Here is a 22,215-nt window from a genome sequence, read left to right as displayed (position 1 = left end):
TCTCCTTTCACACACATATATTTTCACTCTCTTACACGCATACATTCTCCTCTCACACACATATATTTTCCTTGCACACACATACATTCTTCTTTCACGTACATATATTTTAATATTCACGCACACACACACATTCTGCTTTCACATACATACATTTTCACTCATGCACACACATACATTCTCCTCTCACATGCATATATTGTCACACTTGCACATACATACATTCTCCTTTCACATTCATACATTCTCCTAAATAAATAGACATATATGTATATGTACAAAGAAAATATATGCATGAAAGAGAAGAATGTATGTATGTAAGAGGAGAATGTAGGTGTGTGAGAGGAGAATGTATGTATGTGCGAGAGAGAATAGTGGAAAAGGAAGTAAGTATAGTGGAAAAGGAAGTCCATCGTTTTTTGCGCTGTGATTGGCTGAAAAGCTCAAGTGGGCGGTGATGTTCAGGTAACGGTTACCATGGCAGGTGGAGAGGAGTCCCGAGCGCTTCAGCAAGCCATTGGGGTTTTAAGAAACATTTTGTCATGGTTGATGCTACAGGTACCCGTACCTGTAGCATCTGTACTAGAGGTACGGACCCGTTAAGGTCACTGAAGAGCTGGCGCCGGTTAACTACTATTTGCTGCACATTACAGGCAGTTTATATGAATGACTTTGACGGCGAACATTGTATAATTTAACCAAAAATACACCGTCTCCTCTCACACTTTAGACATTGCAGTTTTTACGCTTTTAGACACCGTGTCTAAATTGTTTGAAGTCCAGTTCCTATTAATTAGTTTACCGCGTTCAGTGGTGGAAGCGGCTGACGAACTCCATTGCAAATGTTCCCATTTAATTTCGGACGCTAATTTACAAGATAAAGTTAAGGATGTCGAATATGAAACAAACACTCGTGAATGGTGAGGAGTAGCTCTTTAATTCGGCATGAATTAAAAAAAACCACAAACTCGATTTACTGTGATATTGTGAGATTTGTTTGTGGTGATGTAACTTAGCCATTCAATAGAGTCCGCTAACATTAAAGTGACTGTGACAGTGTCTGTGTTGACAGACGTAGAAAATACATCAGGGTTTTGTTTAGGCTGTTAATATGTAATAGTCTGTCGCTACTTTTGAAGGTAAAAAAATACTTTTCGTTTGCTGGCTGTTAGTTCAGCCATTTGTTTTGTTTGCTGTTTGTGCTTTATTAGAACAGAGTCACGTGAATAAAAAGTTTTGCTATTTTTAATAGTAGTGCTGATTTCAACCCCCAAATCGCTGTCCGTGAAAAAGTCAGATAATGATATTTATAAGACATTATGCATGATAGAAAAGAGAACAGCAGATGACTGACATGACAGGCTCGGCACGCAGATTCACCTCGAATCACGGAAGCGCCTTCATCACTCGGATTACCAAACCGGCTCATTAATATTTATGTACGTCGGATTACCAGCCAATCACAAAGCGCGTTCATCAGCCGACTCATTAATATTCATGTCCGTCTCATTAATATTTATGGTAAGGTAAAGTGCCGTATCCGTAGGCCACAGGCTACGGGTACGGGTCCGTATCTGTAGACACTACGTTTTGGGATCCCCAGAAACGGTCACATATTATCGTCATCGCTTGAGCAGCAGGCGACAGGTTTATCTGCACCAAACTTTACTCACAGCACTGTGGAAAGTGAGATGAGACAACTTTTCAGACGTGCAAACTTCCAAGTCGCTGCAGCGGGACAAGCAGCTAATGCTAACGCTACACGTAATCCTCCAGTTCGGCCTTGTGTAGCGATAGCGTTAGCTGCTTGTCCCGCTGCAGCGACTTGGAAGTTTGCACGTCTGAAAAGTTGTCTCATCTCACTTTCCACAGTGCTGTGAGTAAAGTTTGGTGCAGATAAACCTGTCGCCTGCTGCTCAAGCGATGACGATAATATGTGACCGTTTCTGGGGATGACAAAATGTTTCTTAAAACCCCAATGGCTTGCTGAAGCGCTCGGGACTCCTCTCCACCTGCCATGGTAACGTTACCTGAACGTCACCGCCCACTTGAGCTTTTCAGCCAATCACAGCGCAAAAAACGATGGACTTCCTTTTCCACTATACTTACTTCCTTTTCCACTATTCTCTCTCGCACATACATACATTCTCCTCTCACACACCTACATTCTCCTCTTACGTACATACATTCTTCTCTTTCATGCATATATTTTCTTTGTATATATACATATATGTCTATTTATTTAGGAGAATGTATGAATGTGAAAGGAGAATGTATGTATGTGCAAGTGTGACAATATATGCATGTGAGAGGAGAATGTATGTGTGTGCATGAGTGAAAATGTATGTATGTGAAAGCAGAATGTGTGTGTGTGCGTGAATATTAAAATATATGTATGTGAAAGAAGAATGTATGTGTGTGCAAGGAAAATATATGTGTGTGAAAGGAGAATGTATGTGTGTGAGAGGAGAATGTATGCGTGTAAGAGAGTGAAAATATATGTGTGTGAAAGGAGAATGTATGTATGTCACAGGAGAATGTATGTGAGTATGAGAGAAAATATATGTGTGTGAGAGGACGAGAATGAATTAAGTCTTGTACGGCCCCTCATATTTTTCTGTGTTCATAAAGGTATCTTTGTAAAAGTGTGGAATTGTACAACTTGAATCAGGCAGATGTGCTTTTGGAATATTGTGTTTACAGTATGAATATTGGTTCAGTAGTACGTGTAGATGTAATTCAGAAGAAGCCTAGTCAGTACAGTGATCTGAGTAATGTCACAACATCGAGTGCCTGTAGTAACGTTATTTTGCATCTTTTTGCAGTTCCTGCAAAATAAATGTGTTGCACCAAGAGTTGGCCCATCTTTCTCAGCCGTGTAACATATTTTGGCGAACTAGCCAGGAGGGGGCGCTAGTGAGTCAACACCACCACCATCGAGCCTCCTTCAAAAACCTATTTCTTCAGTCAAAGATGAAAGTGATCCAGTCTCTGCATGATAACCTGAGTGCAGCTTTGTGGCAGCTGGAGAGGAAGCTTCTCGTGGATGTCTGCAGGCAACTGAAATGTTCCAGCCTGGACAGTGGAGAGCCTCACAGCAAGACAAAAAGGGCACTCTTTAAGATGGCAGAAGACGTATTAGATGAGGTTGAGATCAATGAAGATGATGAACAAGTTGTGCAGTTTTACAAAGATTTAAGCACATACATAAACAAACTGAATAAAGATGCAGTCCAATCAGGAGAGCTGTCCAGACATGCCCCACCACCTAAGAGTCCACAGTCGCAACTCAGAGTTCAACCACAGCCAACATATACTCTGCAGGAGGTAACTTTGAGAAGGGAGTTCAAGATCTGTGGGCAGATAGGAGTACCTGGACAGAGGGACAAACTCTCCTACCTCAGTCTAGTGCATCAAATTGAGTTGGGGACAGAGAAAGGACACTGTGAGACAGAAATAGTCGAGGCAGTAATCAGGGCCATTACTCCAGGCCTACCCCTGAGAGATATGCTGGAAATCAAATGTGGACTGACCCTTGGTAAGCTGCTCACTATGTTAAAGGGACATTACAAGGTAGACAGCCCTACTGAACTGTACCACCAGCTGCTTAATGTCTCCCAGGAGCACAAAGAGACTGCCCTGAACTTTGTTTTTCGTGCCATCAAACTGAAAGAAAAACTGTTGTGGAAAGCTACAAATGAGGAAACTGATGAGCTGTACAGCCGAAGCACAATCCAGCGCAAATTCTTACGCTCCATTGAAACAGGGCTGCTCAGTGATTCAGTCAAGTATCAGTTACTGCCCCTCCTCAATGATGTGCGCACTACGAGCCCGATCTCACGGGGATTCGTGAAACTGTCATGTAAGTTTTAGTTTCGGTTTCATGTGCACCAACACGATTTCGTCATGTTTTTCGTGCCGCTCACCACGAAATGCGTACCAATGTATTTTAAACGGCGGACTTTTCGTGCCACTCAGAACGTATTTCAAAAGAATGTGTATATTATATTTTTAATGTAAAACCGTGGCGAATCCAACGCTATATTTTGCATGACATCGTCCCTAAACATAACCCTAACCATAACCCTAACCATAACCTAACCATAACCTAACCATAAGCCGGTGGTACACTTACCAATTTGCATAGGAATTTCAAGAATGTCCGGCGGCCAGCAGCCGCAAACGCGATCACACAAGCAGTATACGCCGATGGACAGCTTAGATCGTCATGAATCCGCCGGTATAAACCACTTTCAGATGTGATTACCACAGCGAAAAACATTTCGTGGTGAGCGGCACGAAAAACATGACGAAATCGTGTTGGTGCGCACGAAACCAAAACTAAAACTTACGTGACAGTTTCACGAATCCCCGTGAGACCGGGTTGGCACTACAGATGAACAACTGATCGAAAAAGTAACTGAAGCATCAAAGTTGGAAAATGAAAGACTTGAGAAACGTAAAAGGTCCGCTGCAACAAAGATTCCCAAGGTGCAAGTGCTCCAAGCAGAATGCCAGGAAGACCCCACACCTGTCCAGAGCCCTGCCAAGCCAAGGGAATCCCAGACTGCAGTGGCTGTGAAAGCAGTGAAAGGCAAAGAGGCAAAAAGTGAAAGTACTAACACACAGCAGATAATAGACGAGTTACGTAAAGAAATGCAGCAAATGTTTCAGTCAGTGATGGAGACAAGTCTTCGTCCAAGTGGACCAAAGCAGAGGGAAAAAGGCTGTAAAAAGTGCAGAGATGAGGGGAACGGAGAGAACTGTTCACACTGCTTCAAATGTGGGCGTGAGGGTCACTTCTCTCGTGGATGCCAAGCTCAGAGACAGTCGGAAACGGGGAGGGGCTACTGAGATGGGACCAGCAGTAGTCCAAAGCCAGGTGTCCCAAAGTGAGCTCCCAAAGCAGGTACCAGCCCCCACACAAACGTGTAGGTGAAGTGCATTACCTGCCCCCACAGTGCAAGTCACAACTTGTCGGCCTTGTTGGGAACAGATGCACAGTGAACTGTTTTATGGACAGTTATGCAGTGAAAGTTCTCTGGGACACAGGAGCACAGTCGAGCATAGTAAACGACAACTGGCGGCAGCAGCATCTTCCCCACACAGTTGTCCGGCCTATTTCTGAACTGTTAGAGGACAAGACACTCACTGTGTTTGCTGCTAATGAGACAACCATCCCCTACATCGGCTGGATTGAAGTCAGCTTTAGACTTGACAGTGACATGTCCCAAAGTGAGTTGCAAGTGCCAATATTAGTTTGTAGTGATCCAGCAGTGGCCAGTGACCCTATAATCGGCTATAGTGTTATTGAGGCCATTGTGAATAAGAATGAAGGCAAAACTAGAGGTGGACGAAAGCAGCTTGCAAACAAAGTACGTAAAGCTTTTGAGATCACTGTCAAAACTGCGCACAATGTTGTCAAGCTGGTGCAGAACACTCTTGAAGATTCAGAGGCTGGTGTGGTGCATACAGTAAAAACGGTGACATTGCCAACTAACCAAGTCACTGTGGTTTACATGAGGGCACATGTTAGTCAGCAAGTCAAAGGTCAAGATATGCTGTTCTCCCCCGACACAATCGACCTGCCACCAGAGGGCGTCGTCTGCAATGATGTACTGGTAAAAATCCCAGACAGAAGAGTACCAAATGTACCCATTCCTGTCACTAACACCACAGATCACACCATCTACTTGCAGAGTCGTAAAGTAATTGGTCACCTTGAACCAGTGAAGACAGTTTATTCAGCAGACATTCAGACAAAAGTGAACGAACTGACAAAAGAAGCGAAGAGCAGTACAGAATTACAAACAAACAAGTCACACAGAGCCATCGGAGAATAGACACTCACAGAGACCAAAGTCATGGGATCCACCTGTAGACCTCCAACACTTAACACAGAGTCAGCAAGCAGCAGCGAGAAAGATGCTGAGGGAGGAATGTGAGGCATTTGCATTTGACAATGCCAATGTGGGCTGTATACCATCTCTCAAGATGCACAAAACCCTGCATGACACCAGTCCAGTGCAAAAGGCCTACATGTCTGTTCCAAAGCCCCTTCACAAAGAAGTCAAAGAGTACTTGCAAGACCTACTCAACAAAGGTTGGATCACACCCTCGCGGTCCCCCTACTCATCTCCTGTGGTATGTGTTCGCAAGAAAGACGGAGGCCTCCGTCTCTGTTGTGGCTTCAGAGAGCTCAATCGCAAATCAGTTCCAGACCGCCACCCAGTACCCAGGATTCAAGACATGCTGGATGTGCTAGGTGGGAGCTCCTGGTTTTCAGTTTTAGATCAAGGAAAAGCGTACCACCAGGGTTTCCTCGATGAAGAAAGCCGCCCACTGGCAGCTTTCATCACACCCTGGGGACTATATGAATGGGTGCGCATTCCCTTTGGCCTAAGCACCGCACCTGCAGAGTTTCAGAGAAGTATGGAGCATTGTTTGGCTGGCCTCAGAGACACTATGTGCCTCCCGTACCTGGACAACAACCTTAGCACAGCAGCAGCTTTGAGGATCATATTGAGCACATTCGTCTGGTTCTCAAGCGCTACAAAGAGCATGGTGTGAAGTTGACCCCGAAGAAATGTAAACTGTTCAGGCGCAGTGTGAAGTTTCTGGGAAAGCTGGTAACAGTAGAAGGCTACACCATGGACCCGGCAGAGATGGCACCAGTGAGAGCCCTACAAGAAAAGACACCTGCAACTGTTGGAGAGGTACGTCAAATGCTTGGCTTTCTCTCTTACTACAGGCCTTTCATACCCAACTTCTCTCGTGTGGCCCACCCATTATATAGCCTGCTCAGCCCTCCCGCTCCTGATAATAATGTCCCAGCTCCAGCCACAACGTTCGGAAAGGGCGTCAAACAAAACAAAGGCCATTTGCCATCACACACGCCCATACAATGGACCAGCTCGTCGACTCACTCACAAAGCCTCCTGTCCTAGGTTACCCAGATTTCACCCAACCATTAGTATCTTTGTAAAAGTGTGGAATTGTACAACTTGGTTCAGTAGTATGTGTAGATGTAATTCAGAAGAAGCCTAGTCAGTACAGTGATCTGAGTAATGTCACAACATCGAGTGCCTGTAGTAACGTTATTTTGCATCTTTTTGCAGTTCCTGCAAAATAAATGTGTTGCACCAGGAAGAGTTGGCCCATCTTTCTCAGCTGTGTAACATGAGTACAGGCATGTGTTATGCATGTGCACGCTATGTATTTATACCGAATCACGTGTAAATTGCTCTTATAAAGGTCTGTTGATCAGTTCATCAATTTTGGCAAGCCTTGTTTTGCTAGTGTTAAAATAGCCGTTCCCTTCAGGCTTTTATTTTGAAGACATATTTTTAATGCAACGGGCTTTTATTTTGTGACCAATTCAGTGGCCTAGGAAGTGTTTCTCTAAAAAGAGGTTTCTTGACATGACGAAGACGCTGCTGAAAAGTCCGAAAATTCTCCTAAAGACGAAAGAAAACGGTTCCACGCTGTGGCTGTCTAGCAAAGGATGTGTCTAAACTTAGAAGCAGCTGGAATGGGGACAAGAAAGGATGGAAGGACAAAAAGGTGAATTTGTGTTCAAAATAAGGCTGAACGTAAATAAAGGCTTTGTGAAACATCAGGAGCTTCACCGTCATTCATCCCCCGCTCTCACCCCACTTTCTTCTTCTTTGGTGTTCATCTCCTTTCTTCTTCTTTTGGAGTTAATGTCGGTTGGTAAACCAGCTCATTTGCACATTACTTTCTACTGGGCTGAAGTGTGGAGCAGAAGTTTGTAAGCAACAAAAAATACTCAATAGTAATTTTTAAATAAAGAATCGGCTATTACTGGTCGCACATGCGCGAGTAGATGAAAAATTTACTCGTACTTGCTCAAATTTTGGTTGCAAAATGCAACCATTTAGTTGCAGTCTGGAGCCCTGGTAAACCCAACCCAAAGTACTTGTAATGAAAAAAAGAAAACAATGTTTAGTGCACAATATGGTTTATGTGGTTAACAATATTTTGAAAAGTTGTGTGTACTGAACAATTGTGCTACATTTCATCCATGCACTTGGTAATGCACTATGTTTATTAGTGATACAAGGACTTACCTGTTAAAGTGATATGTTGATCCACTTTAAACAATTTTTTGTATTAGAGTCTTAAGCTTACTTGTTTGCTTGAAAGGTCTGTGTCATACATACACACCTAAAGTTTTGTTATTGCTGTTTAGTATATGAGGTGTCAGCTAAAGGGAAAGGATGTAGATCATTTGACTAAATGACTGTTAAGTTTGTTCACAGTGAGCCTGTGAGCCAGACAGTGAGTCTGTAAACGTCTCTGATGTTTGTTTACAGCTCAGCCAATCATATACACACAATGCTATGCGCGGTCCAAGGCTGTCATGTGACCAAGATGTTGTCTGTGGAAGTTGTCCTTTAGCGAGCCCGATCTCACGAGGATTCGTGAAACTGTCACGTAAGTTTTAGTTTCGGTTTCGTGCGCACCAACACGATTTCGTCATGTTTATCGTGCCGCTCACCACGAAATGCGCACCAATGTATTTTAAACGGCGGACTTTTCGTGCCACTCAGAACGTATTTCAAAAGAATGTGTATATTATATTTTTAATGTAAAACCGTGGCGAATCCAACGCTATATTTTGCATGACATCGTTCCTAAACATAACCCTAACCATAACCATAACCATAACCTAACCATAAGCCGGTGGTACACTTACCAATTTGCATAGGAATTTCAAGAATGTCCGGCGGCCGGCGGCCGCAAACGCGATCACACAAGCAGTATACGCCGATGGACAGCTTAGATCGTCATGAATCCGCCGGTATAAACCACTTTCAGATGTGATTACCACAGCGAAAAACATTTCGTGGTGAGCGGCACGAAAAACATGACGAAATCGTGTTGGTGCGCACGAAACCGAAACTAAAACTTACGTGACAGTTTCACGAATCCCCGTGAGACCGGGTTGCCTTTAGCTTATAAATTTAGTTAATAAACTGGAATGTTTTGCATCAATGTGTGGTCCTTGACTCACACAAAGGAACAAGTTTCAACATGAACCATACAGTCTACGGTGTGATGGTGCACTTTTTCCCTCACTCTATACAGAGAAGTGAGTGGATGAAGAGCGTACTGTGTGTTCTTAATACTTTTCTCTCGCTACTCATCTTTCTAAGGTAACTGCTTCTGTGTAAGTCCATCCATCCATTCTCTATCAGCCCGATCTCACGGGGATTCGTGAAACTGTCACGTAAGTTTTAGTTTCGGTTTCGTGTGCACCAACACGATTTCGTCATGTTTTTCGTGCCGCTCACCACGAAATGCGCACCAATGTATTTTAAACGGCGGACTTTTCGTGCCACTCAGAACGTATTTCAAAAGAATGTGTATATTATATTTTTAATGTAAAACCGTGGCGAATCCAACGCTATATTTTGCATGACATCGTCCCTAAACATAACCCTAACCATAACCCTAACCATAACCTAACCATAACCTAACCATAAGCCGGTGGTACACTTACCAATTTGCATAGGAATTTCAAGAATGTCCGGCGGCCGGCGGCCGCAAACGCGATCACACAAGCAGTATACGCCGATGGACAGCTTAGATCGTCATGAATCCGCCGGTATAAACCACTTTCAGATGTGATTACCACAGCGAAAAACATTTCGTGGTGAGCGGCACGAAAAACATGACGAAATCGTGTTGGTGCGCACGAAACCGAAACTAAAACTTACGTGACAGTTTCACGAATCCCCGTGAGACCGGGTTGTCTCTATACACCGCTTAATCCTCACTAGGGACGCGGGGGGTGCTGGAGCCTATCTCAGCTGACTCGGGCGAAGGCAGGGGACACCCTGGACAGGTCGCCAGTCTGTCGCAGGGCTACTTCTGTGTAAGTGTAAAACTAAAAAAAGCATGTTTGTGACATTTCGTTTGTATCTCAATTTGCAATGGAATGTTCATGTGTAGTTTTTCCATGTATTTGATGAAATCAGAGGAGTTTTTCTGTGTATTGTAATGAAGTTGCACTCAATACAGGGAACAGCGTACTGTGTGTTCTAAACATTCTTCCCTCACTACTCACTACTCCCCTTTTTAAGGGCGCAACACAGACCTTCCTTCCTCCCCCATTTTGGGTTTCAGTTCAAATCTAAATTTCCTACAAATACACTTTCCATAACTTGAAACAAATGTGTTTGTCATTCTTCTCCCCCACTGTCACTCACCATCCAGACCATGATGTAGGAGAAAGCAGCAATCCACAAGGTGGAGAAAGCGAAGGACAGCATGAAGTAGTTCTCCCAGCGATGTGAGTTGCAGTTGGGGATGGTGAAATAGAGTAGCAGACACAGAGGCCAGGCCAGCAGCCACTTCAGCTTATTCATCACACCGGCTGCAGACACACACAGCATGATACTGACATACATGGACTATATACAGTGCCTATCATAAGTATTTACCCCCTTTGATGTTTTACCCTTTAATTGCTTTCATAAATCAATCATGGGCAATAAAATTTAGCTATTTAACAAAAAATTTATTGGAAAAAACTTTTTAAGTCAAAGTTAAAACAGATTTCTATAAAGTAATGTTAATGAAAGAAAATTATATATATTATATAAATGAAAACACTCCGCATAGGGTGGTGAGGCCTTTTTAGTGCTGTGTTAAGGTCTTTGGGGTTAATGCAAAGTCTGATGTCTTGTTTGTCTTTTTTATGAGCTGCTATTATTGATGAGACTCAGTCTGTGGGCTCACTGACCAGAGTTATGACACCAATGTTCTGCAAATGATCAAGTTCAGCTTTGACTTGCTTGCATCACAACCGGGATGCGATGTGCTGGTCTGACTACAGGCTGTATATCAGGATCCACTGTCATGGAGTATGTGACTGGCAGTTCTCCAAGCTCATCACTGAAGATATCTTTGTACTCTGAGAATGTCTGTGTGCTGAATTTCTTGTTGCTCTCTGTGGAAGTGTGATGGACATCAGGGCTCAGTTTCACACTTCCTATGTTCACACATGCACAGAATCCCAGTAGTGGTGTCACATCTTTATCCACTATCAAGAAAGGTTGATGCTACGGGTACGGACCCATACCCGTAGCATCTGTACTAGAGGTACGGACCCGTTAAGGTCACTGAAGAGCTGGCGCCAGTTAACTACTATTTGCTGCACATTACAGGCAGTTTATATGAATGACTTTGACGGCGAACATTGTATAATTTAACCAAAAATACACCGTCTCCTCTCACACTTTAGACAATGTAGTTTTTACGCTTTTAGACGCCGTGTCTAAATTGTTTGAAGTCCAGTTCCTATTAATTAGTTTACCGCGTTCAGTGGTGGAAGCGGCTGACGAACTCCATTGCAAATGTTCCCATTTAATTTCGGACGCTAATTTACAAGATAAAGTTAAGGATGTCGAATATGAAACAAACACTCGTGAATGGTGAGGAGTAGCTCTTTAATTCGGCATGAATTAAAAAAAACCACAAACTCGATTTACTGTGATATTGTGAGATTTGTTTGTGGTTATGTAACTTAGCCATTCAACAGAGTCCACTAACATTAAAGTGACTGACGTGCAGTGTCTGTGTTGACAGACGTAGAAAATACGTCAGGGTTTTGTTTAGGTTGTTAATATGTAATAGTCTGTCGCTACTTTTGAAAGTAAAAAAATACTTTTCGTTTGCTGGCTGTTAGTTCCGCCATTTGTTTTGTTTGCTGTTTGTGCTTTATTAGAACAGGGTCACGTGAATAAAAAGTTTTGCTATTTTTAATAGTAGTGCTGATTTCAACCCCCAAATCGCTGTCCGTGAAAAAGTCAGATAATGATATTTATAAGACATTATGCATGATAGAAAAGAGAACAGCAGATGACTGACATGACAGGCTCGGCACGCAGATTCACCTCGAATCACGGAAGCGCCTTCATCACTCGGATTACCAAGCCGGCTCATTAATATTTATGTACGTGGGATTACCAGCCAATCACAAAGCGCGTTCATCAGCCGGCTCATTAATATTCATGTTCGTCTAATTAATATTTATGATAAGGGAAAGTGCCGTATCCGTAGGCCACAGGCTACGGGTACGGGTCCGTATCTGTAGACACTACCATCAAGAAAGGCAGAAAGTGGCGCTGCTCCTTTGAGCGTGACTTTGCCTTTTGTCTCTATTTTTTTGCCTCTATAAGCGACGAGATTTGTTATTTTCTTTTGTTTAGCAAGTTGCTCTTCATTATTGACCTTCTTAAATGTTTGCAGAGACATCACATTACATTTTGCTCCAGTGTCCACTTTCATTTCAGTCTGTCTGTCATTTATGCATATAGTGACAAAGCCTTCAACCCGCTCTTGGGGTAAAGAGGTTTTTCCTATAATTTTTTTGTTAAAAAAGCTAAATATTATTGACCATGATTGATTTATGAAAGCAATAAAAAGGGTAAAACATCAAAGGGGGTGAATACTTATGATAGGCACTGTATAGAGAAAAGGTGGATAAAGACCACAGCAAAAACCACCTTTTAAAAGTAACATTTCTGTCCGCCAATTAGAATAACTTACCATCTAGCTAAAGCCATTCTCATCAGATTCACGCAAGTTTATTTTTGAACAAGTAGCTTTGAAATGTGGAATGTGCATTTATACTTTGTTGCAGAATGTCTCCCAGATTTACCATATATGATATTAAGTGTGATGTGGATGAACAAATGAATAATTAAGAATAGTATTTTCAAAAAGAAAGCAGAAGTAAGATCAATCATGTGCATGAAATTTGGAATCAGATCAAAAATAAATAAATGGCTAAACTTAAACTTGATAAAGACATAATTTAAAGTACATACCCTCAATTTGATAAAAGAACAACTCATCTCCATCTGATTACCAGTAAACTCTAGTACCAGAATTTCTGTTAAACTGTGTTTTGATCTAATTATTCATATTTCTACCTAAACAAGGTAATTCATTGTTATAGTTTGCCAAGTTTTTCTTATTACATTTTTCGGTGGAAGCAGTTTTACCTTGAAAAACCTGTTTGTGCGTTGTGTGTGTCAGAAATGCACTGATGCTTTACACTACAATGCAATACAATAACTTTATTAATCCCTGAAAGAAATTCAAGATGCTGGAAGACAAATGCTGACTGTGTGGAAGTGGAAACATAAGTGTGTGTGACCAAACAAAATGAAAGCTAACTGAGATTTTGTGCATGACTGTTCATCTCTTTCTATATTCTATATGTAACTGCATTATGGAGAAAATCATGCTCCTACTAATTCTCAGTTATTAACCTTGTGTTGTTAAATATGAAGCTCAGATACAAATGAAATAAATGAACAACATATTTAGGAGGAGATACATGCTGGAATAATTTGATGTTACTGCTGGACACAGTGAGTGCTTCGTCCACACAATCATGAGCTTAAGAGAAATTTAGAGAAAATCTACAAAAGAAAATGCAAATGAACGCCTGCTTACATCCACCAGGGGTTGTTGTGTGCAAATTGAAAATGCATATAGATACAGTGGGCTGGAAACACCTAGAGTATAGTTGGCAGTTTTGTGGCAATTGTATCCAAACTAAAACCTGTCCTGCAGCCTGGCTACTGCTCTCTTTAAAGTGTTTATTCCAAGCAAGGCTAATCACCTTCTGTGTGCACACCTGTCCAATCTCATTTTTGCAAAGAAAGCAATTAAATGTGTTTTCCACCACGTGTGACAGAAAACCAGTCACACATGAGTCCATCAGTTACCTGGGCACTGGAAGGGTACAAAGGGTCCTTCTCCATCCTCTTCTTCCTCCTCTTCATCATTCTCATTGTTCTCGTTGTCCTCGTTCTCTGTTTCATTGCCTCCCTCTTGGTCATCATGACGAACGATGATGCCCCTCTCGGCTCCTGAAAGACCGTTTTCTATGTCCTGTCTACTTACTCCTTTCACAGGGACATCAGAGTCACCGTTGGTCAGAGTCCTTGTGTTAATGAGACGCTGCCTCTGTACATCACCAACACACACACAGAAACATAGAAGGTGGGTTGGGTCAGCTGTCAGGGCTCAGCATGAAACATATTTCACTGATGGAAACAGCGTCGTCTGACCTTAAATAGTAAATGCCATTCAACATTTGTGCTTATTGTGTCTGTTCACAAATACTTTTTAATACTAAATAATGCAGACAGGCTCTCTTCAGCTCTAATTTTTACACAAACTTGTTCTGTCAGTTTTCACATGAACAGAGTGTAACACCATGAATGCCTTTGAGCACAGACTGAAAGTGTGCACTGTTATCTCTTTTGGAAAGACTGTCACATCTCCCCTCTCTCTATGATTGCAGGCTTTTCACTGCACCTTCAAGTGCAGCTCTTTGGAACAGACTATAGATGGGGCTGGATGAAACTTTGTAGAAACTAGTTTGTTGGAAACACACCCATCCCCCCTCAGGACTACATCATACAGCATTTTACCTTCACCAATCTTGACGTTTGGAGGTAAGTTTTAGTTTAAATGTCCATTATTAATGATAAAAAGACATTAGCTAAAAAGCTAATGGAGGTTGTGCTTTAAAGTTCGTGTGTCACCTATATGAGGAGAGTGGATGATTTCAATGAGTCCTCTATTTTTTTTTTAGACAGTTTCGACGGGGGATGCCAGATTGGGGCATATTTAAAAGAAAGGGGGCAATTTTGTAATATGAGGAAAAATGTGATAAAACTGAAGTCCTAATTTTTGGCAATAATAAACTGTACTTAGTTAACAGTGGTATGGTTCACTTAATGTGAAATAAAACAGTGCCAACAGCGCCTCAGATATTCTAATTTGAAATCTAGTAACTCCTACAGACAGAGAAATTGTGTAACAATCCCCCCACCCATCCTAATTTAGAGAAAGACAATGCTGTGTCTTTGTGGTTATTAGACTTACTTTTTGTTCAACATAGTAGTACCTGGTAGTCCAGACTAGTTAGATTTTAGGGATGTCACAATACCAGAAATGTAGTAATTGGTACCAATTTGAGTTACATTCTAGGATTCTCGATACAAATTTCAATACCACAGTAAAAAAATGAAACAATGAAATGATTGTGTTTCAACATTAAATACTGAATTGCAAAAATGTGGGATGGGGTCTTCAAGTAATAAAAGATATTGCGTTTATTGAAAACAGTATGTGCGAAAAAGCAAATAATCAACTCTTTTATGGTGACATAGCATTTCTACTAGGAAACCTCAATCCTGATCCTTTGTTCGTGTCCAGTTTCACACAGGTCCAAGAAATGTAAATAATTTTCTTAAGAAATTCAGCACTATCAATCAATAAAATATTGATTTGTAGTGATGAAGCTGAAATGGTTGATATGAGAAATGATACAGGCTGCAACTGCAGATGCCACCTATGGCAAAGGAATATAAAAACACTGTCCTAGTTGATTCTAGAGTGATTTAACACTTGTTATGGCCGAAGGTCACTAAGTGATAGACGACTTTGTCATGGGTCTCCTTTACTAGCTTACTAGCAATGGTCCTTACTTGTCAACTTAGGACTACCTGCCTCCTCTGGTCACTACAGTAATAAATGGTAGGAGGCTGAACCTGGTAATGTAACAAGGTACTATGACAAAGCTTAAGGTGTTTGCTATCATGGGAAATGATACTGGAGTCTAACTTGGTATGGAAAGATACCAAATATTAAATGATTGGATTAGGGGCAAGAAAACATGTTTGGGACACAGCTAAGTTCTATCGCAGAACCCATCTACCTGATAAATGAAAAATAAAATGCACATAATAAATAGACTAGTTGCAATAAATATGAAATATAGTAACAATGCTAATATAAAACAAAAAAAACATTACAATATAGTATCAAGTATTTCATTGTGAGGACTATATTCTAAGGTTCTGAAAAGCCTTAGAAATCCTTAGCAGTCTATCCCTACCATTGCTGGTATTGCCAATTGCAAATATATTTAAACTAGTGCTGACATGCAATTCAAATTTTTAATCAAATTAATCACAGGGTTGCTGCGAATTAATTTTGATTAAGCACAATTAAATATCATTAATTTTTAAACTATATTAATCATGTGTCATTTTGCATGAGCAAACAGATTCAAGAAAGAAGGGAATATATAGCCACATAACGTGTTTATTAAACACCTGTGCTTCAGTAAAAAGAAAACTCCTTCCTGTAGAGTGTTCATATTACTGTATGTTGGTCAACTGTTCCATCTGGAGGCGTTTTTTGTATTCAGATTTCCCACCGAGACGGCCAATGTGCTGTTTAGCTCAGGGGTATTCAACTAAAACTCAAAGAGCAAAGGTCCAGAAAATCATGTCTAACTTGAATTAGAGTGATTTATGCTGATGTAACTTAGTGGTTTTATTAGTGCTTGCATGTAGTCAATAACTGAATGCCAAATCAAAACAATTCAGTAAAGTTAAAAAAACATTTGGACAACATTTATTAATAATTAACTTTTGATGTAACTGTACATCTTAAAATAAAGGGCAGAACTTGAAAAAATGACTGAACAACCTGAACTAAGTTATAGACATCTTTAACAAAACCTAAATCTCAAAAATTGTAAACAATTGAGCACCTTTGCATTTTTTCTGACTTATATCACTCCCCTTATATCCCTGCTGCTTAATGGGAGAAATGAGCTGCAGCTTGCCCTGCCAGTATTTTGAATCGTGGTCTGAATGGTGTCAGGGTGGTTCTCAAACACATTTGGTGTGTCACGTGGGATGGTGGAACTCGTACGTCATTGGTCTGTGTGTTTCCTGAGCTGATAACCAATGCTGTAAACACTGGAAAAGCTACGCCGGTAAAACAGAAGTGACCTATCAAATTTAAAATACCCAAAATGCGTTCCCAGAGACGTTTCAGGGATTTTGAGTCATTCTGCACTGGAGATGCGTTAATTGTGTTAAAATTTTTAATCTGATTAATCACGGTGATGGATTAACTCACATTAACGTGTTAATTTTGACAGCCCTAATTTAAACTAAAATAGTTTAGGCTATGTGCAACAAATTTCTGTCCCTGCATTGTGACCTTTTAATGCACAGATATCAGGAATGGCAATAAAACCAAGAAAATGTAAATTACTTTAAATACAACACCAAATTTCCTTGCTGGGGTACTCCTGGGAAGTGATGGGCTGAAAGGTAAACCACAGCAATGTGCCTTTTACAAATGTACAATGGCATGACTTGCTATTGTACATTTGTAAAAGGGACTAATCAAGACCTAGCATGGGTGAAAAGAATGACATGACATCTTATGTTTCCTTCCACAAATTGTTGCGGAATACCTTTTAGTCCATCACTTCCCAGAAAGTTGCGAATGTTTGGAATGCTCAGTGTTGGAACTGATTTGCAGGTCAGAACTTCTGTGTAGCTCCAGATTACCTTGTTAAAGAAGCTGTCTGAAAGGCTGTCCCCTCTGAGAAAAACCCACTGCAGCACAGTGCCCTTGAATGAAGTCCAGGGTTAAAAAAAAATGCCCACAAATTCTATCAACGCAGTCTTCTAGTATATGTTCTTGGCTTCAATTTGAGCCCAACATCTAAATCATCGGTTTGCAAAATGTTGCAAAAATTGAATCTTTCGATTTTGGTATATCACACTGCAGATTTATCACATTTCTCTAAGAAAAAGTCAGGTAATACTTGACATATATCTTTCCAAAAGTGATATCTACTGAGGACAAGGTCGGTTTTGATGATGGCAAGTCAATTCTTAAACTGACTTTGTCCCTGTATGATCCTGATGATAGGTTGGTGACGAAGGCCCAGTCACATTCGAAGACTCTTTGCAGTCATGGCATTGATGGAGGGAAGAATTTTTTGAGGTCAGGAGCCAACAAAATTTTTATTCTTGGTGCAGTTCCTAATTTACCAGAAACGTACCATAACTGCAAAATTTCCCTCGAGAAAGTTTTGACAGAAGATTTGACCTATCATTTTGCGGCTGACCTCAAAATGGGGGCGGCATGGCTCAGTGGGTAGAGTGGCCGTCTTGTAACTGAAAGGTTGCCGGTTCGATCCTCGGCCCGTCGTGCTCGTGTCGAGGTGTCCCTGAGCAAGACACCAAACCCCTAATTGCTCCTGATGGGTTGTGGTTAGCACCTTGCATGGCAGCTCCCGCCATCAGTGTGTGAATGGGTAAATGTGACATATCATCATGTAAAGCGCTTTGGATAAAAGCGCTATATAAATACAACCATTTACCAAATGACCAGCATCTGTCTCGGTATCATGACACATGCTGCTCTCCACCCATGCCCTTATTGTGAGGGTACAAAGAACAAGTTTGAGCAGAATGCACCATCTCATACTCTTGAGAGCATCTCAGACAACCATCAGAAGTGGGTAAATGAGAGTGGGAAGAAGACCACTTTAAAGAATTATTACAATTGTTCACACACACCTCTTTTGAAAGCACATGATTCCTTTACACTGACACTTGACCTGGTCCCTCCTCCAGCTCTCCACATCAAGTTAGGTATAGTCAACAAGCTCTGATGAGCTTAAGAAGGTCTTTCCTACACTTGATGACTGGCCAAAAGCTCTGTTTATTATCAAAGAGGAGTACCACGGTCAGTGCTTTGAGTGCAATGAATGCTCTAGACTCCTGCAAAACTTAGACATGTTGTAGAATATGTTACCAGAAGAGCTTCAGCCCTTTCACAAATGGTTTGTTGCATTGCAGGAAGCAATGAATTCCTGTTTTAGGTACACCTTGGATGTGTCTTTCAAGGACAAGGTGGCAAACTTTACAACTTGCTACCAAAGTCTCAATTTGTCCATCACAACAAAGGTACATGTGTTAACAAGACATGTCCTGAATTCATCGATAGACACCAGAAGCCTCTAGGACATTTCTGTGAACAAGTTGTGGAGCAATGTCATTCTAAATTTGATAAATTATTCAGTCATTACAAAATCAAAGATATTAATCATCCGAACTACATGCACAACCTTTTCGTGCAGTAATGCATTTCAACTCGTACCACATTTAGGAATTGTTGCTTTAGTTTAAGGATTTTCAGGCAAGTATGTTCTGAAGTTTTTGTATCGTATAAGCCTATATAGGGATATATTACCTGGCAGGTAAGAACGTGTGTAACACATTGTTATAATTATTAAGGTAGTTTAGGCTTTAGCTGCTTAAATATAATACCAATGCAAGCACCTTTGCAAAGAAAAGTATAAGGATAAGTTAACAAACCGTTCTTGTCTGAGGCAAATGGGTTTATGGTGTGATAAGTAAATTTATGAGTATTTGAATTTGCCACAGATTTAGTTATCACAAATTTGCAATGGGGTCATCAACAATGACCATTTACTGATGTATCCTTTTTCAGTTTTGAAAGTACTATATCACTTTTGGAAAGATATATGTGAAGTATTACCTGACTTTTTCTTAGAGAAATGTGATAAATCTGCAGTGTGATATACCAAAATCGAAAAATTCGATTTTTGCAACATTTTGCAAACCGATGATTTAGATGTTGGGCTCAAATTGAAGCCAAGAACGTATACTAGAAGACTGCGTTGACAGAATTTGTGGGCATTTTTTTTTACCCTGAACTTCATTCAAGGACACTGTGGCAGTCAATTTCAAATTGGAAATCTCAGCAATTTCTCTTTTTTTCCCCCCTTTTGTTTCAATCAGCTATGCAACGGCAGTGTGCCTGTATCTTGCTCTAACCTCAGTGATGAGCATTCTGGAAGCCATGGTGAGGCGGGTTCTGGGGGAGAAGTGGCTGGTGATCATGATCCTCATGCCGGCCTCGGAGAAGGACAGCTGGTGGGGATACGCTGACAGTAGCTCATCTACCATCAGCACGGATGTCTTCCTGTAGTGGTTTGCTACAGGACACACACGTATACACGCGGGCACACACACACACACACACACACACACACACACACACACGCACACACACGCACACACACACACACACACAACGCATTATGACCACTAGAAAACACACAAATCTCCTGTACAGTGTGCTTCTGATGACAGCACTTCTGATTGGTCATCAGATTGTACAATTCATCACTGAATAATTGTCATGTGGGTTCTCAGTCAGGATCACATTAGGACCAATGTGATTATGTAGTTTAATACAACTGTCATCTTACTACCTGTCAAAGTTACTTTAAATCACTTGAAGCCACTTTAAATCCCTCGAAATGTTTAGATACTGTATATTGACTTTTAATACATTCAGTATTTGTATTGATTTTAAAATTAGAAGTGTTTTTTATAGTATTTTACAGCAAGGTTTTTAGAGTATACACTTATCTTTAATGTTAATGTTACTAACGTGCCTGTCCTGCCTTTTTGTTATTTCTGTTGTTGTATGTAAGCTGCTGAACACTTGAATTTCCTTTGGAATTAATGAAGTGTCTGTCTGTCTGTCTGTCTGTCTTCTACACCCTGGAAAATCTGTGCCAAAACAAACATATATCTCAGAGGCACAGTCATATCCATAATGACTGAGTAAGCCTAATAAATCCTATGCCTACACAAAAAGTAGTAAAGTAAATATGGAAATGAGCTGCATGGAATGACAGTTTCCTTACTGCACTAGAATTCAGTAGGCAATGAAGCTTAGCTTAAATACTGCAAGCAGGTGGAACAAGTGAGCCTAGGTCCATTCCAAAGTCAAAGCTACACCTTCATCATCACATCTCTGTAACTCATATGTATTTCCTCTTGTTTAATTGGTAAAGTGACCACTGCTAGTGTACACCCAGCTGTTTAATCCCAGTTTAACAAAAAATAAACCTTTTTTCAACAGAACAGCCGTAGCATCGCAGCCATCATCCAGTTCAGCGTTACTGGCAGCACCATTCCTTAAACTGGTCGAGTTCTTCTTCCATCTCTCCAGAAAACGAACAACGTGAGAGTTCAACCTGAAACACAAGTCAGGGTAACTCTACAAACTACGCAGTACATGTAGAACTGCCAAATAGCATCAGATTTTTGTACTATTTATGTTCAAGGAGCTGCTGCAGGCTTTTATAGCTGAAGCAAAATGACCTAGGTTTAGTTGCACAAAGTTAAAGCATAGAGTACTTTACACAAATTAATTTTTAGAACAGATTTCATAACTTCAAGGTCATTCACTCATAGTTATAAAGATTTTATTTACGCTTTTATTTACACTTTTGATTAAACAGAAAGAAAGGAACTTTTCAAATCTCTCAGGATACACTCAGAGATATACCGTATTGTATAATTCTCTTAGCTTCCTTTCTTCATTCAGGTCTTGTAACTGGTGAATAATACTCACTTCATAATCAAAATGTAGACAAAATACATCAGAATCAGCGTGAGAGCTTCCCACCTAGAAAAGACAGGTGGAATCAATTCAGAATTAGTTGTATTCTGTCCTGTAATTTGCAGCTCTAAGTACAACTAGTGATATTTCTTTAAATTTTGGGATCTATTTTAAACGTTCAAGACGAGTAAATATCTGACTTACCAAACCACTTTTTCATCATATATGAACTGTAGCAGAATGAGAAAAAATAGCAGAGAAGTGAACATCACATAAATACTATAAATACTACATATATATATATATATATATATATATATATATGCACATTATATCTCAGTTGTGCTTTTGAATTTGTTGATCCAGTGTTAACTGTTAATTTATGGCAAACCTTTAAATGACACATGACAAACTATTATAATTTTAAGCATAGATTTGGACAGGGTTGGGAATTAAAGGGTTAAAGAATTCTATAATGTACATTATATGTTAATATCAGTTTGTTCCTTACCACTATTAGAGCAGTTATAGACAAGGTGTAGTAGATAGAGTCTCTGAGGAGAGGCCAGCAGGAAAGACGTATTGTCTGAGAAAAAGAAAGACAGAGAGAAGGGAGGACTGAGGTGATGTTGAAACTTGTCGACACTGAACTGCATTTTTGTCCTGTTGAGTAACACATCCCACAAGGTACACTAACCAAAAGATAAACCAAGTGGTGTGTGTGTGTGTGTGTGTGTGTGTGTGTGTGTGTGTGTGTGTGTGTGTGTGTGTGTGTGTGTGTGTGTGTGTGTGTATGTGTGCGTCTGTTTGGGTCTTATGTAACACGTAATCTAAATCGGGGAAAAAAACCCACCTACTTTCAAGTATGCTTCTCTTCCTTGTGGGATTACAGCAGAACGG

At 40.6% G+C, this 22,215-nt stretch overlaps 1 protein-coding gene across 5 annotated transcripts in view; it reads right to left on the bottom strand.

The window, feature by feature from the left end:
- LOC110971188 (sodium/potassium/calcium exchanger 3-like) overlaps positions 1–22,215 on the bottom strand; it is a 323,311-nt gene that overhangs the window by 51,555 nt on the left and 249,541 nt on the right. For all 5 annotated transcript variants that reach the window (XR_007947010.1, XM_051959598.1, XM_051959597.1 and 2 more), the window contains 7 exons: positions 21,827–21,901; positions 21,520–21,545; positions 21,328–21,381; positions 20,820–20,947; positions 19,734–19,894; positions 13,770–14,010; positions 10,236–10,402 (listed from right to left, as the gene is read on the bottom strand). Coding sequence is in view for 4 of the 5 variants with exons in the window: in XM_051959598.1 (XP_051815558.1) it covers positions 10,236–10,402; positions 13,770–14,010; positions 19,734–19,894; positions 20,820–20,947; positions 21,328–21,381; positions 21,520–21,545; positions 21,827–21,901 (852 nt within the window). In the remaining variant the exon portion in view is untranslated. The remainder of the gene's footprint in view (positions 1–10,235; positions 10,403–13,769; positions 14,011–19,733; positions 19,895–20,819; positions 20,948–21,327; positions 21,382–21,519; positions 21,546–21,826; positions 21,902–22,215) is intronic.

The sequence above is a fragment of the Acanthochromis polyacanthus genome, chromosome 15, assembly GCF_021347895.1.
Source record: "Acanthochromis polyacanthus isolate Apoly-LR-REF ecotype Palm Island chromosome 15, KAUST_Apoly_ChrSc, whole genome shotgun sequence".
In the NCBI taxonomy this organism is placed as follows: domain Eukaryota; kingdom Metazoa; phylum Chordata; class Actinopteri; family Pomacentridae; genus Acanthochromis; species Acanthochromis polyacanthus.
The sequence above is the reverse complement of the archived record's forward strand: the minus strand, read 5'-3'. Positions and strand labels throughout refer to the sequence as shown.